At 33.6% G+C, this 17944-nt stretch overlaps 2 protein-coding genes across 2 annotated transcripts in view; one reads left to right on the top strand and one right to left on the bottom strand.

The window, feature by feature from the left end:
- Positions 1 to 1600, bottom strand: part of LOC144445714 (tyrosine-protein kinase Src42A-like) — a 30910-nt gene extending 29310 nt beyond the window's left edge. Inside the window, exon 1 of the mRNA XM_078135357.1 lies at positions 1116 to 1600. Coding sequence (XP_077991483.1) covers positions 1116 to 1480 — 365 coding nt within the window. The 5' untranslated portion in view covers positions 1481 to 1600. The remainder of the gene's footprint in view (positions 1 to 1115) is intronic.
- Positions 1601 to 3863: 2263 nt separating this feature from the next.
- Positions 3864 to 17477, top strand: LOC144445918 (glucokinase regulatory protein-like). The gene is made up of 17 exons (XM_078135559.1): positions 3864 to 3959; positions 4072 to 4157; positions 4648 to 4709; positions 5812 to 5880; positions 6656 to 6724; positions 7955 to 8095; positions 8582 to 8635; positions 9055 to 9190; positions 9560 to 9630; positions 9890 to 10110; positions 13269 to 13366; positions 13936 to 14012; positions 14443 to 14539; positions 14831 to 14946; positions 15658 to 15954; positions 16724 to 16858; positions 17218 to 17477. Exons 2-17 carry the CDS (start codon positions 4094 to 4096, stop codon positions 17347 to 17349), a joined length of 1839 nt encoding a protein of 612 aa, XP_077991685.1. The 5' UTR covers positions 3864 to 3959; positions 4072 to 4093; the 3' UTR covers positions 17350 to 17477.
- The last annotated feature ends 467 nt before the right edge of the window (positions 17478 to 17944 follow it).

The following is a 17944-nucleotide window of genomic DNA, read 5'->3' as shown; positions in this document are numbered from 1 at the left end:
GACTCTGTTTACATAAAAATGTATATGTTCGTCTCAGGACAACAATTCCGAAACATAGATATGAATAATTAAATTAAAAGACACTATACTGTCTTCTCCAAGTTGTGTTTCTGATATTTCTGTAGTAAACTTTTTATGTCTTTTTTTTTCATTTAAAAATAAAAAGACTTGCTATATACTGTATACACTACCATATCCACAAAAATGTCCATGCTTCCTAAACTATGTGGGAGGCATTATGGACGTGTAACAACTTCCTGGAATAAAATATACCCGATCTGTACTGTACCACGAACATGATAAAATCACCAACCAAAATAATACAAACAATGTGTCATGTTCAATTTTAACATTCAGGAAATATTTGTCATCTTTGAGTGGATGTGTGATGTCACTTTTACATAACACTGGTCAAATATTACCCAAACTAATAAGATAATTTTTTTTACATGTAATGTAATTATTCACATGAACAATATGGTTACGTTGGAATAAAATGTAACCTTCATATACATGTATGTCACAGCACAGTGGTTATAGTAACCTTGTTGTTCAACCTTCAAATTCAATGCATACAAATGACTTGTTTTCAACGAAATGCAGTCTCTCTAAATCTCAGTATATATATATATGTATTGTTATCTAATCATTTACTGGGTGATATGAGGGCACTGCATATTTGTACATATTAATTCAGTCACAAACATTGAGACAATATTGACGACCAACCATGGAAGTATCACCGACCGTAACAAAAATAGTTTTCGTAGTATATTTCACTGGCGGAACCCAAAATAACGATTTTTGATTAGCACAACACACTCTTTAAAGTTATATCTTAGTAAGTGAAGCTTGAAATTCTCTCTATATATAAACTTTCCTGGCGAAAAATTCTACGAAACAGTCCACGCCTCGTAAGGTGGTATTGTCCGTCCAATAATCACTTCCGGTGGTTACAATGACTCAATGCGACAGACTTCATGAATGTATGGGAGATCTCGAGACTGAGCTCTCTCACAGTCTCTGGGACTGTATTTGTTTTTTTACTGACGTGTGACAACAAGCAATCATCAACAACACAGAAATTAAATATAAATGAAGAAAATTTCACTTACGGTTCAGCATCTAGAGTTTGTAATTTTGCCACATAATTTGATGGTACATATCCCTCTCTCTGAGAGGTCCTCGACCTTGCCAGCCACCAATCCCCTATGCTGTCATTCAACACATCTAACTGTTCACCCTTTCTGAAACTCAAGTCCTCGTTAGTACGAGCCTCATAGTCAAAGAGTGCAACAAATACTTTTCTGTGTTCAACTGGAAGTTCATTTGGTTGTGGTGGGGGTGGTAAAACTTGCTGTATTGTAGGGGATACTATTATCGGTGAGTTCGGAGATAAAGTACCATTGTGTGGCTGAGCCTGACCACCCGTGCGTGTATCATGGGTGGACGGGTTATGCCTGCATATGCAGCCTCCCATTTTACCGTGAATTACATATATCCAAGAGTGATCAGTAAGTCCAGATAATTCCGGTAACGTATACAGATGATAAAGGCATGTAATCCAACGCAATCACGACACCAGGAAGTAACTGACTGATATTTGCTTCAGATTTGTTAATAAACCACTTTACTCACTTATGTTACCGTAATGTAGTTCTTAATTTTTGTACATGCAAAAATGCATTATAACTCACCATCAAAAATAAGGCCAAATAAAACTCCAAGTCGTCATTTAGGTTACAAAGATAAAATACAATGAATCTGTTCCAACTTTGGAGGAAAATTTAATAAAGTTAGTATTATATCCATGCGCATAGTGTGGCGCGGTTCACCGGGCGTATGCTCCAATCACATGTTTGTAAACCTCATTTTGATTGGTTAGTCGCCATAATAGCTGCCCATGTCGCAAAATTAGACCAATGATATTTACTGTATTATCTACCGTACAATACCAACTTCAACTCCTTCGGGTATTTCCGGATGTGAATGTGATGACAACTCAGCTCCTGACTATACTCGTACTCTACGTGTATCGAGTAGGGATGGTTTGCGCCGATTGCGCCAGTTTGAGTTTTCTGGCCATGCGGAAAGGAGGCAGTATGTAATGAAACATTGGAATTAATATAGCGGTGTAAAAACTCTCGTAGTCTTTCGTATTTACATTGATATCCTCTCGGAATATACTGACAGTGATACACATATCTCATGCATGTATACATAGCGAAACAACCGGACAGTCACTTCAAGTTCCACCGTAGTGTGGCGCTATTTCGAATTGTTCCCTTCTTTTGAAAAAAAATATGTAACAAGACAATCTCAGAAACGTAGCTGTAATGGGGGGGATTATAAGAATTGGTTTGTTTGTTTTTTGTTATACCGGTGGTAGAAAACTTTCTTTTTGAAAATTGGTTCTTCCAAATTATTTTTTCTCATCTTCAAAGATCTGGGTTTGTAACATGGGTTTTTAACTCTCTAGAGTGTAATACAGTAATAGTACCTTGTTGTATTTGATTTTGCTAAATTTAGGTTGTCGACATATACCAATTATTTAAGAAGTTCTTTGTAATTTGAGCAAATAAGTTTGCTCATTGACATCTTTAGAAAGTATTCTCTGTATCATAGTGTTCCCTGTTAATTTTTCCATATTTCCAGGCAAGTGTCAATTGTCTTCAGTACAGTGAAATAACATCATATTACGTGTAAGCACACATTTCCTCATTAAATTGTTAGTGGTTTTACAAACACCCATAGACACCATCAGTGACTGAGATTTTTACTCTGCCAAGATATCATCACGTGACAAAAAAGGCTCCCAAAACAACAGCTGAAAAAAAACCTCATCACTAGGGTGCAAAACAAGTTGGTAATTAGGAGGTCGATAATTGAAAATATAATCAGAACTAATTGTTGTACTGAATGCAAGTCAGTTCTAAGCTAATTTAAACACAAAAAATAACTTGAACATTGAGTGGGGATCAAATGTCTGAAATATTACAACTTAATAAATTAAATTATGATATTGTCCTCTGACATTAAATGTACAGTACAATAACAGTCTGTTTTAATAGACACACAGGAAAATATAGTTTACCTTTGTTTCCTTCCAAGTTTGTGCATCTTATATCGTCATGATTATGAGTAGTGTATACAATGTATAAGGAAGTCATTATTTACTGTATTAAATATTATATCAGGGCTTGAAATAACAACAGTCCAATGTCCAAAGACGCCCAGTTCTTGTCATGGGGCTACCATAATTTGCAGCTGGTAGCCCACTCAGGCTACCACTGATTATGTGATGATTTAAAGGATGGAAGATATACGGATATGAAAGTATTTTAATATTACACATATTTCCAATAAAGGAGCTCTGTTTTCAGTTCAGGAATGTTATGGGACTACTGTCACCATCCTTGGGCTATCACTTTCTGAAATTGGTAGCCTACTAGGACTATAACTAAAGAAAAAATGTGAAGCCTTGTATATGGCATGCAATGTGGGGATACTATAAGCAAAATGAAAAAAAAATTAACATCTAGAAAAAGTAGAATAGAAAAAGAGAACACTTTGAAAAGTAGGTGTTTTGTTGTAGTTTTGCATATCTGTAAACCTTCACATTTTGTTTATATATTAGAACATTTTTGCCAAAATCTAATTTAAATTCTGTCAAATTTGTGTGATACAAATGTAAAATATAAGAACTGATATGTTACATTGTGTGCATATAGTATATTGTTCATTTATACAATTCACACACCCCCTGAATATCATACTAACAGCACTTAATCATGTCAAGTTGAGTGCAGGTTGTGAGGTCACTGGTACCAACCACTGGAGGTCAAAGGTCACTCCAGGATGTTATAGGAGCTATACAACCTTTTATCTTCACCAAACAAAGTAGTCAAGCAAGCTCAAATTTCAAAACTTTTACATTTCAGTACCTACACAGTTATTAGGTATGTATCTGGGATTAATATAAAACCTGAGGTGGAAACTTATTTTGGAACAACACACTTGTTCAATTGTTAATGCTATATTTGATATATGGTCGTTTTTTTTTCTCTACAGTGCAGGTCATTGAAGCCAAAGTATGCAGCCAATAACTGAATGTTCAAATGTCCTGTCATGGAATATTGATGTAGCAGGTCCTCAAGGTAAGTGAAAACTAGCTGTAACAACCATTCCTTCCCCCACTTTTCACTTCCCTGGTGTGCCTTTCAGTTGTACATTGCCTTATCTCTTCTTTCCTTGTTCAGTTTTTACAAGGAAACCAATATGGGAAGGGTTTATGTAATTGGGGTCAGAGCCCATAAATTTGTACTTTTGTCTGTTTTGAAGTCAGTATATCCAGTAGTGTAGAACAGCATATGTAGAGTGTATGGCATCAAACTAGCTGTTATTTTTCATTCTGTGTTTTTTATATTAAAGTTAAACTGAATTTTTTTTTTCAAGCTTTTGATAATATGATCAATAGGTATGTAGTGTACCTGTAAAATAGAGAACGGAGAAAACTCAGTATAAAACCTAAATACTGTCATAGTCCTTTGACCACACCTTAAAGGGACAATACAGAAACCATCAGCCATATTGTATTGTAGGTGCTTAGAAATAACGATAAGAATTGTTCTTTTGTCATATTTGTAGAAATCGTAAAACAACTTCAAGACTGTGATGCTGAGATTTTCAATGGTTGGAAAGATTATCCAGTGAGTTTGACAACGATTTTTTTCATTTGATTACTAACAGCTTATTATTCAACTACAAAGTTTAAATGTCACACTTGGTAGCCAGATTTATCCAAATTAACGTTTTTAGCTCCAACTTTCTGTTGAATTCCTTTGGACTAACAGACCACTTTGTAAGTTGGGTGGTCTACAAATGTAATTACGATGTTTTATAGTATTTCATATAAAACATATTGTGTCATTGGTTCAGTGATGCTCAAAATATGAGTCTTGCAAACATTCAAAATTTTCATCATTTTCCTTAATTTTTTATAAATCAAACTTGTACACAGAGCAATCAAATTATTTTCCATAATTGTTTTTAATTCAACTGGAAAATACTCGGATCTTTGGGGTTTTGTCACATGAGTCTTTAACTTGAATATTTTTTTTGTAAGTTATGTAAACTTTACCTGACAGTTTCCACGCCTTTTCTCCATCAAAATTATATTTACAATGTATGGGGAACTATGTCGGTTTTATCAGATGTCTCCCTTTCTGTTACCATGGTTCCCTGGCTGTTGCAAAAACACTTGATTTACGGTGACAAAGTCCACTATGTAGCAAGATATATGTTTTCCTTATCTGAATGGAAAAATGACATTGAACAATAATATATGAAAATCCAGTGTTTACATTAAAAATGAAAAATTACAAGATATGAAAAACATTAATAGCATTTTAGTACATAAATTATGAACAAATCTAAATTATGACTGAATGTGAACTATGTAAATAAATTGAATGTCATACATAGTTTTATTGGTAAGTTGTTTTTTAAAGTTTCCTGTAAACATATGTCAAACGTAAAATAATTGATAGATATGTAAGAAATATTTATTTTATATAATACATTTAAACTTTTTAAAGGGCCATTCTTCTTGTACTCAGAAAGGTATAGTAAAGAAAAAATTACTTTTAATGGCAATTGTTTGTTAGTTTTCATTAGAGAATGTATCCAGTTGTGATATATAGTGAAATGTTTAAGTATAAATTTAGCAACAGAATGGGTCTATGTTTGTTTGTTTGTTTTCTATGAATTATTATCCTCAAAGCAAATGACACTATGTTTGTTTTCTGATAGAGTATTAAGAGTGAAGAGACAATTCAGACCATTGGACAGCTAGCACAAGTAGCTGCAACTATTCTCAAGGTTTACAGTTTTCTGTTGTCACACTTATTACAGTCAAAGAAGACTTTGCATGCTAACTCTTACATTGATAAATAGACTGTCCACAGTCGTTCATGCCTTTTTAGCTACGTTTCATATAAAACAAAGTCGTCGCTGCGCTTCGTAGCACAGTGAATACTAACGCGTACTGATAGGAACAGTGACAGCACTTGCTGTTGCTACCAATACACATTTATAGTGTTGCTCCGGATCGGAGCGAGGCGACGACTTTTAATAGTTTTCGATAAACGTAGCAAAAAAGGCATGAACGACTGTCAACAGTCTAATTGATAAAAAGGCCAATACAGACATACTTATAGATCATAACAATATGTATGTTAAGAATATACATTACAATATGACAGCATTAGTGCTTCGTTGTATATTCTACCAGTACTGCACCTCTGTGTGGTGATGTACCAAAATTATTGTTATCAAAAAATATTCGGTATTTATATATCAGGTTAACAGTTTTATTGTGATTGGAGAGATATCTACACTACATCTGTCCACATAGCCGAGAGACTTGTCTTTGAAAAACGTCGGTGGTACTATCTCAAGAAGCTCGTGTGGAGATCTTCCTGAAATAGTAACACCAAGACAAGTTTCTGAGCTATAATGTCACAACCATACTTGTCCTAACTGCAAAGATATATACACATTCCTAAAGTGAGGTGCATAAACTCAGACAATCTTATAAATTACTGTTAACAAACAAGTTTTATAGTAACTGCTATATCATCCATACATTCTACAGGATCCATCCCATAATTGTATTGTACTAAGTGGATGTGGTACATCTGGCCGACTGGCATTCTTACTTTCAGTAAGTGAATTTTTCCTAATATGTACATTTTCCTCAACGTTTCCATGATGAACATGATAAAAAACATTATACCATGCATAATGGAATATATACTCTGGTTGTTCTACGTCACAACAACGTGTGTCTATGTCACAACAACATGTGTCTACGTCACTGGTTCTGCTGTGTCCAAAATATGAGTCAAAATATTCAAAATTGCCATTACTTTCCACTTTTTTTGTTTCTTTTATATAATTGGTGCTGGTATTATTATTTCATTCTCCAATATATTTCTTCATTCAGCCAGAAAATATTCATGACCTAATGGTTATCACTACTCGTCTATTGACTCGTAGTTTCAAACGCCCCTTAGGTCACTCATATTTTCTCTGACTCAATGAAGAAAAATACTGGGGAATTACATCTAAATATAAATTTTACCTCAAATATAAATATTGATCCAAGGGCAACATGCTCCTTTATAAGATCTATAAAGTTTAAAATGCAAATAATTAAGACCATTTGATTTTCAAAATTATACTAGAGGGTTTATGTGATGTTATATGCTAATAATACCGGGAAAGACACAATGATTCTATGAAACAAAATTTAGAAAACATTTTAACCTATAAAGGTTTGACCCTAAAATCTGTAGATCCCTGGCATAGTATTAAATTGACCATATGGATGAGGATTTGGTATTTATTTAAGCAAGAAACCACCCCCTGGGGATGGTATACCAAGAGGTTTTGACCAGTGAACGAAATATATGCACAAGCGATAGCGAGTGCATATATTGAGTTCACTGGTCAAAACCGAGTAGGGAGATTTGATAAAATCGTTTTATAAATTAAAAATTTAAAATAAATACCCAATCCTCATCCATAATGGCCACTCTAAATTGTTCAAAGGATAGCAATATAAAGGATGCAATTGTATTATTCATTTTTCATACGTTGGGTCCAACTTTATAGCTCTGTATAGACACCATACATACATGTATATTCTTGGGTGGTGTGCCCTACAAGCCAATTTGACGCACCACTGGTGCACACAATTTCTAGTGACGCACCAAAATTTGGTGTTCCCCTACCTATCTCTTACTATGTGGTGACTCACAGGAAATGCCAGTTTTTCTCATTTTGACTCACAACAACAAAATTTTGCTATCATTAGAGGGTATACTGCATGACTGATCATAGTTCTAATTCCTTTAACCCCATAATACTGGATTTATTTTGTTTTATTCAGAGGTCTTTCAACCGAGTTTTAACCAATCAGGGTTTACCAGGGTGTTATGAATATATTGTAGCAGGGGGTGATAAAGCTTTATTGACCTCTCAGGAAGCTCCAGAAGATGATCCACATGCTGGAATAAAGGCACTCAAAGAGGTGAGAAGCATAGACTAAAATACCAGTAAATGTGATGGCTTTATGTGCAAGTGGTATTTTTATCTTCATAAGCAAAGAATTGATGAGTTATAAGAAAAATATTCAAATCATCCAAAAGAAAATTAAGTCCAGAATGGGAGCAAAGCAGCTCGGAAATGGCCAATGTAACCAAGTAACAGAGGTGGAAACAAATTAAATTCTATCGGAATCATTGTGACTTGTGCTTCATGCCATTGGCAATTTTTTAACAACCGAGGAATAACCATAGGAACATGTTGTTGACTTTGGAGATGTGGTGTACCGGTAATATATGTCAAATGTATTATTATTATCAGTTGGGCATCAGTGCCATTGGCGAAAGGGACAACCAGTCATAACAGAAGAGAAAATTTACCTCTTTGGTCAGATTCAGTATCGTATAAATACCTTCTAGAGATGTTTTGGTGCACTTTTTGTATTTCCTTTTCCAATATCTTTCATTTTCAGGTGACTGAAGGGAAACAGAAGGTTTTATTAATAGGTATAACATGTGGTCTGTCTGTAAGTATCAAAAAAATATTACTGTTATCAAAATATATCATAATACTAGTATGTTACAATTCTGTAGAAATAAAAAAAAAACCACTAAATTGGCAAAAAAAAGAAGATCAAATCATGTTAATTCAAGAGACAATTTCAACAATGATACATTGATAGAACTTTATATAGAAGACAGCCTCTGAGAGGAAATAGCCTCTATCAGGGAGATGAAATAACAAGATGCCAAGATAATGTATGTTTCAGTTACTTGCAAAAAGTTAGTTGAAAAATGTACTTTGATTCATAGATCAAAATAAAATTTAATAAAATATTTTAAAACTCTAATAAATGAAAATGACATCCTTCCTTACACTGACAGTACTAAAAAAAAGCTATTACATAATATTACTACTGGAATCCATTGTATCTTCATTTCCTAGGCTCCGTTCGTAGCGGGACAACTGGAATATTGTATGGATCATCCGGATAAATTCATTCCAGTATTACTAGGTTTTAATCCCATACATCTTGCCAGGAATATAGCAATAGAAAACTGGGATAAAACATTCCTTGATGGTAAGATAGAATGACTGCACAGTGAAAACACCTTGGAACATTCATTCTTGTTAGAATAGTAGAATTCAACACCTCCAATGGACGATCAGGAACAAGCTATCATACAACAAAGTCTGGAGAGATTTGAAGAACGTTGATTTTCAGGGAAAGTGGTTCCAAAGGCACATTCTACATCAACAATAATAATAATAATAATGGTTTTTCATTCAGTTTGTGCACACACATATGCTGGAAGAATAATAACTTTCTTTTGTTTGCAATGTCTAAACCAATAAATTATATTATTTCCTTGGGATCCTAGAAAATTAATATGACTTTTGCAGTTTACATTCCAGGTTTTTCATCTTTTAATGATTTTTTTTGTTATAGTTGCAAGAAAATTAGAAAATGATAGTAAAGATGAAAGAAAAAGTGGATTCATTCTAAATCCAGTCGTTGGAGTAAGTATTAATGTACAGTATACAAGAGTAGAGTTTTACTTGAAAAGTGTACAAATTTGAGATAATTTATTACAGCGAAAATGACTCTTGCAACCTCTCAATCTTATCATCATTCTTATTTCAGTCCTGTTTGAAGTTTTCTGATGCAAAATACCAAATATTACAAAAATACCAAAAATAGGTCGTATTTATGAATTAAATGCAATTTTGAGAAAGTTGATATAAACATTATTGAATACTTATCACCTTTACATTTCAGCCAGAACCCATCACAGGTTCTTCACGTATGAAGAGTGGTAGTGCTACCAAGATACTTCTTGAGACGATATTCACCATTGCACATCAACTCACAGACCAGAGTAGTGATATCTCAGTTACAAATGCTGTAAAGGGGCTACTCTCCTGCTACCAGACTATTTACAATACAACGTATACCTACTCAGATCAAATAGTGCAATTTATTGACTGGGCTGGAAAGAGGTAGGTTTTTGTAATGGGTGATACTTTCAGCTACAGAACGGCAAGTTTTAAAATTCTTAGATTATTTGATAACATTTGTATTCGATAGTGAATATTAACTTTCTTGTACTCCATTAAAATGTTGCAGTGATTGCATTTAATTACAATTTGGGACATCCTTTCCCAAATTTCAAACTTGATCTAACAACCACATAGTTTGTTATCTGTTAAACGAAAAACCGTACACTTGATAAACTAATGACTATGTTCAGAGTCGCTTACCTAATTGTACTGAACTCAAGATTTCTGAGTATTTGTTGATTTTACTTAGCTGAATGTGGTGTTCTTAAAATATATCAGTTTTCTTAAACCTTAACACATCAATTGCAATTGTAAAACCAAGCCTTTGTGTTGTATATCTGTAGTTTGAACAATAATGGCCATGTGTATTACATTGGAGTTAACTCACTCTGTCTGTTTATATCTGTAGTTTGAACAATAATGGCCATGTGTATTACATTGGAGTTAACTCACTCTGTCTGTTTATATCTGTAGTTTAAACAATAATGGCCATGTGTATTACATTGGAGTTAACTCACTCTGTCTTGTATATCTGTAGTTTAAACAATAATGGCCATGTGTATTACATTGGAGTTAACTCACTCTGTCTTGTATATCTGTAGTTTAAACAATAATGGCCATGTGTATTACATTGGAGTTAACTCACTCTGTCTTGTATATCTGTAGTTTAAACAATAATGGCCATGTGTATTACATTGGAGTTAACTCACTCTGTTTTGTATATCTGTAGTTTAAACAATAATGGCCATGTGTATTACATTGGAGTTAACTCACTCTGTCTTGTATATCTGTAGTTTAAACAATAATGGCCAAGTGTATTACATTGGAGTTAACTCACTCTGTTTTGTATATCTGTAGTTTAAACAATAATGGCCATGTGTATTACATTGGAGTTAACTCACTCTGTTTTGTATATCTGTAGTTTAAACAATAATGGCCATGTGTATTACATTGGAGTTAACTCACTCTGTTTTGTATATCTGTAGTTTAAACAATAATGGCCATGTGTATTACATTGGAGTTAACTCACTCTGTCTTGTATATCTGTAGTTTAAACAATAATGGCCAAGTGTATTACATTGGAGTTAACTCACTCTGTTTTGTATATCTGTAGTTTAAACAATAATGGCCATGTGTATTACATTGGAGTTAACTCACTCTGTTTTGTATATCTGTAGTTTGAACAATAATGGCCATGTGTATTACATTGGAGTTAACTCACTCTGTCTTGTATATCAGTAGTTTGAACAATGATGGCCATGTGTATTACATTGGAGTTAACTTACTCTGTTTTGTATATCAGTAGTTTGAACAATAATGGCCATGTGTATTACATTGGAGTTAACTCACTCTGTCTTGTATATCTGTAGTTTAAACAATAATGGCCATGTGTATTACATTGGAGTTAACTCACTCTGTCTTGTATATCAGTAGTTTAAACAATAATGGCCATGTGTATTACATTGGAGTTAACTCACTCTGTCTTGTATATCTGTAGTTTAAACAATAATGGCCATGTGTATTACATTGGAGTTAACTCACTCTGTTTTGTATATCTGTAGTTTGAACAATAATGGCCATGTGTATTACATTGGAGTTAACTCACTCTGTTTTGTATATCTGTAGTTTAAACAATAATGGCCATGTGTATTACATTGGAGTTAACTCACTCTGTCTTGTATATCTGTAGTTTGAACAATAATGGCCATGTGTATTACATTGGAGTTAACTCACTCTGTTTTGTATATCTGTAGTTTAAACAATAATGGCCATGTGTATTACATTGGAGTTAACTCACTCTGTTTTGTATATCTGTAGTTTAAACAATAATGGCCATGTGTATTACATTGGAGTTAACTCACTCTGTCTTGTATATCTGTAGTTTAAACAATAATGGCCATGTGTATTACATTGGAGTTAACTCACTCTGTTTTGTATATCTGTAGTTTAAACAATAATGGCCATGTGTATTACATTGGAGTTAACTCACTCTGTCTTGTATATCTGTAGTTTAAACAATAATGGCCAAGTGTATTACATTGGAGTTAACTCACTCTGTTTTGTATATCTGTAGTTTAAACAATAATGGCCATGTGTATTACATTGGAGTTAACTCACTCTGTTTTGTATATCTGTAGTTTAAACAATAATGGCCATGTGTATTACATTGGAGTTAACTCACTCTGTTTTGTATATCTGTAGTTTAAACAATAATGGCCATGTGTATTACATTGGAGTTAACTCACTCTGTCTTGTATATCTGTAGTTTAAACAATAATGGCCAAGTGTATTACATTGGAGTTAACTCACTCTGTTTTGTATATCTGTAGTTTAAACAATAATGGCCATGTGTATTACATTGGAGTTAACTCACTCTGTTTTGTATATCTGTAGTTTGAACAATAATGGCCATGTGTATTACATTGGAGTTAACTCACTCTGTCTTGTATATCAGTAGTTTGAACAATGATGGCCATGTGTATTACATTGGAGTTAACTTACTCTGTTTTGTATATCAGTAGTTTGAACAATAATGGCCATGTGTATTACATTGGAGTTAACTCACTCTGTCTTGTATATCTGTAGTTTAAACAATAATGGCCATGTGTATTACATTGGAGTTAACTCACTCTGTCTTGTATATCAGTAGTTTAAACAATAATGGCCATGTGTATTACATTGGAGTTAACTCACTCTGTCTTGTATATCTGTAGTTTAAACAATAATGGCCATGTGTATTACATTGGAGTTAACTCACTCTGTTTTGTATATCTGTAGTTTGAACAATAATGGCCATGTGTATTACATTGGAGTTAACTCACTCTGTTTTGTATATCTGTAGTTTAAACAATAATGGCCATGTGTATTACATTGGAGTTAACTCACTCTGTCTTGTATATCTGTAGTTTGAACAATAATGGCCATGTGTATTACATTGGAGTTAACTCACTCTGTTTTGTATATCTGTAGTTTAAACAATAATGGCCATGTGTATTACATTGGAGTTAACTCACTCTGTTTTGTATATCTGTAGTTTGAACAATAATGGCCATGTGTATTACATTGGAGTTAACTCACTCTGTTTTGTATATCTGTAGTTTGAACAATAATGGCCATGTGTATTACATTGGAGTTAACTCACTTGGTATTGTGGGTATAATTGATGCCACAGAATGTCCACCAACCTATGGAGCAAGTAAGTCATGACATGCATTTACTCCTTGACCATGAACAAAAAAATGAATTAATCTAGTAACATGTTCTTTTTCCTCAAATGTTTTTGACATATGTAGTCAAGATAATATAGTTATAAATAAATAAATTTATCAAGTTATTAAAACAAAATAAAACATAGTACATCTTCATGGTCTTCTATATATTGCTGTTTCCCAATTGCCCTTTTCTCTGTCAATGAACTGTTCCCCTCCCCTCCCCTTTTGTTCTTTCGGTATCTCTGTATTTCTTCTTTATTTCTCCAAAATAGAGTTTATAGAAAGGAAAAAAAAAAACTGTATATTCTGACAGATATTTTCTCTACACAGAACAGAAAGTCTAATTTAGTTTTAAATTTCGTAATATGTTTTCAACCTTTAATATCACCTTCCCTCTACTGTATCAAATGTTTTGTAACAGTAATCTGTTCATTTGTCTCTTTCTTTCTGTTCACCCCTCTGACTGATCCATCCCCACCCCTCACCATCACGCCTCTCTTCCCCTCCCCCCCCCCTTCCTGCTCAATAACAAAGTGTGTTTGTGTTGTCATAGCACTAGAAGACATCAGAGGGTTCGTTGTTGGTGGATATCAATCGTATGGTAACAAAGAAGGCAGTTTAGTATCTCTTGTAAGTAACCACTTACCTTACTGTGTGATCTCATAAACTGTATTTGCTTTTGATGATATTTATTGTCCATTCAGTTAGAAAATACATGTAATGTATCATTGTGCCCAGTCATGAAAAAAAATCTTGTCGGTCAAAATAAAAACTGGGATTTCTTCTGAATCACTACACAGTAAGAGATAGGTGAATGCCAAATTTTTGTTTTGTGTCCAGCAAGTGTTGTGCATAAGTGGTGCAAATTGGGTTAGATGGCAAGCTGTAAGGTATATTCTCTTGTGTCTGATTTGTACTAAAAGGGCCTCTGTGTTGCTTCATTTAAGTCGTTACCAGTTTTGTTGTTGTCCTGAAACCTTGTATTTCATTCAATCAGTGGAATACTACTACACGATAGTGGTATTTGTAAGCATGCATTGGAACTTTGTGTTTTCTACAGGGTGAACCATTCAACCTTGCAGCTGAACATTTCCAAAATGACATGATTGATAAACTGACCAGTGCTGATACAGTTCTATTTCTACTCAGGGAACAAGGTAAGAATCCTACAAAGTAGGTCTTTACTTACGATAATGATTTGCAATTACTTCTGATAAGGTATTGTCTAATGGTGATCCAATTGGAAATAGTTGTAATATCAATCATCTGAATAATATCAATAAAGTGCAAGAATAGAAAACACTGAGGGTTCAAATTCCGTGGTGCTGGAGAGTTAAAACCACATCTATTCTTTTCTCAGTTAAAAAGATACTTTAAGCTTAATTGGATAGCTTTCCAACCCTGTACTTATAATAATGTTAAATTGTTGTTTTTGCATTTCTTTTCAGATTTACACAAATTACGAAGCAACATTCCAACAATCTCAGAGTCCGTACTCAAACATACAAACCAGTTTGGTGCAATATTCTTCAAAGAACCTCAACACAAGACCAAAGATCACACTGTAAGCTGTAAAAAATTGATAACCCCAAATCATAATATTAATACTGTACATTACTTGAATAATATTTAGTCCACCCTTCTTACAAAGGGACCTCAAACCCAGTCAACACCATTGGACAGTTTCAAACTCAGATTGCTGTGGTAAGAGGCAAATGAACTAACTGCTTGGCCACAGACAACCCATGTATATGTAAATGGGTACATGTACAATGTAAATGAGTATATCTGACAATAGGGAACTTGCAATCCAGACTGAGCATGCTCAGACGCAAAGGACTATGGGATTATCTGTGGTTATCATAATACCTAATCTGGAGCTACTGATAAAATTAACCTCCCCCAATTGTCAGGGTGACTATGAATTGATTATTTGTGGTTACAAACAATGTATCAACATTGTTTACAATACTAATTGATTAGTATTTATTATCACTTTTCCCATGATGCAACATTCAACATGGCGGGTTTGCACGTTCCCTATTGATTCAGCAGCAGATCCTACTGCAAAATATTAGTTGTTGAACCACTAACATGTATATCATGTATTTTATTACAAAAAGTAGTAGCACATGATTTTTTAGTATATGAGGTCAAACATGCACTATTGAAGTGAAGGAAGTGTCATAACAGAGCATAGACACTGTTATTGTGTAGGTTAAAGCATAGTGTATCTGTATCTATTCACATTATGTATACTTAATATACTCTACAGGATTCCTTAGCAGTGTTATCCCACTTCAAACATCATATCACAGTTGAGTTACCATGGCAACAGATTCGGGAAGAAACTACATCCATCTTTCATACTTCATCAGGAGAGAAAACCCCAGTAGGAGATAACAAAATAGACTATTTCGAAACGTTTTTAATTGAAATCTGTTTAAAATGGATTTTGAATTCTATCAGCACCGGTGGTCATATCCAGATTGGAAAAGTTTACAAGAATTTTATGGTTGATGTTAAAGTCAGCAATAACAAACTATATCACAGGGCTATTGGTATTGTACAGGTAAGACATTGCTTTATTGACAGTTTGAAAAATCATTTTAGCACAACTGAACTGAGGTTCATTTTTTTTAAATTGGCACATAAATTGTACAGTTGTGCTGCAATGCCATTAGCACTTTTTTTATTCAAGATATACAGACAACAAATTTACTGCAAACTTTTATAACCAACTTTGTATTGCATTAAAACGTCATGATTTAGAGGTGGGGGGGATATGAATTTGAATATTAGAGCAAAGCTCTGCAGATATAAAATTGATATTGGATGATAGGGAACTTGCAAACCCGCCATGTTAAATGTTGCATCATGGGAAATGAAATGATAAATACTGATCAATTAGTATTGTAAACAATGTTGATACATTGTTTGTAACCATGAATGATCAATTCATAGTTACCCTGACCCTTGTGGGAGGTTTATTTTATCAGTAGCTCCAGATTAGGTATTATGATAACCACAGGTAATCCCGTAGTCCTTTGCGTCTGAGCATGCTCAGTCGGGATTGCAAGTTCCGTATTTAGATGATTATTCTATATGTCATATAATGTGTTTGACATGAGCAACTAAAAATGATTTTCCATGTTTATATTATAGACAATAACACTATTTCTATTCTATTCTATCCTATCCTATTCCACTCGATTCTGTACTGTTCTATTCTGTTCTATTCTATTCTATTCTATTCTGTTCTATTCTACTGTATTCTATTCTATTCTGTTCTACTGTATTCTATTCTATTCTGTTCTCTTCTTTTCTATCTAAATCTTTAGAAATCTGCCGAATGTAGTCCTGAAGAGGCAAGATCAGCATTATTAAAGTCCATCTATTCTACTGACAGTGTATCTGATGACCAAAACAGTGCAGTCATATCACAACATATCGACAAGGCAACATCAATGAACAAAGTAAGCAAATATATATATTTCGGTTCAAAGCTTATTTTAACCCAATGAATTGGTATTATTGTCAACAAATCAAGACAGCGCAGTCGTATTCCAACTATCCAAACTGTATCATTGGGTAGAAAGAATTGAAAATACCAATGCTATAAGTTACATAGAGCAATTATTTTGGATTAGGAAAGTTACGGAATGTTCCGACTATCTACGAATTCAAGCTGAAGATAGTTTTATGCAGTCTTTCAACTTTTTCAAATAATATGAGATACTGTTCTTTTAGTTTTAGTGCTTTCAGTGAAGAAGTGCACTCATGAAGTGAAATATCGTCTCAAGTTTTCTTTAAATTTTTTCATTCCTTATAACAGGTTGTTCCTACAGCTTTAGTACTGGCTGTCAAGAAGTGTTCTCTACAGGAAGCTAGACAGGTCCTACAGGAAGCAACTGTTGTGTCAAAGGCACTCCAGGTTACAAAAGAAAGTGGTAACCATAGCAACTGAACATTGCAAAACTGGAAGGTGCGAAAAGTTAACACCAAGGGAAACAGTCATTTTAACTTGTTGTTTGTCTTTATCAATGTCATGAAAAAATGTAAATTCAGAATCTCTGAAATTTTTAGTGCAATGTAATTATATCAATTATTACCTCATAACTTTGAAATTATAAACAAACGAAAATTCAGGGAATGTGTGAGGGCGCTGTTGTATAGTTATATATGTTCATCCAACTGTTGTTCAATAGTATTTGTATGTAGCAGTCACTAATGGTAGTTGAGATCTATATTGTGAATAACAACCTTCATTTAATGTAAAATTTTGTAAAATTATACTGACTTCAGAGGTGTACAATATGTTTTTAACAAAATGAAATTATGTCAACTATAAAAAAAAATATGTATCCTATTTTCCTGTGAGATAAACATATCTAATTTTGCCGTAAATTAAAATATTAAATTCATTGAACCAAACCATGCTTGGAACATAAAATGTTTTGTGCAGATCTAATTTTGCTAAATTTTAAAAAAGTTATAGAAAAGTAGTTTTCGTAGGTTGAGGGGAAAATCGATTTAAATTTACCAAGAACAGTACTGAATGC

This window comes from Glandiceps talaboti, chromosome 14, assembly GCF_964340395.1.
Source record: "Glandiceps talaboti chromosome 14, keGlaTala1.1, whole genome shotgun sequence".
Lineage (NCBI taxonomy): Eukaryota > Metazoa > Hemichordata > Enteropneusta > Spengelidae > Glandiceps > Glandiceps talaboti.
The sequence above is the reverse complement of the archived record's forward strand: the minus strand, read 5'-3'. Positions and strand labels throughout refer to the sequence as shown.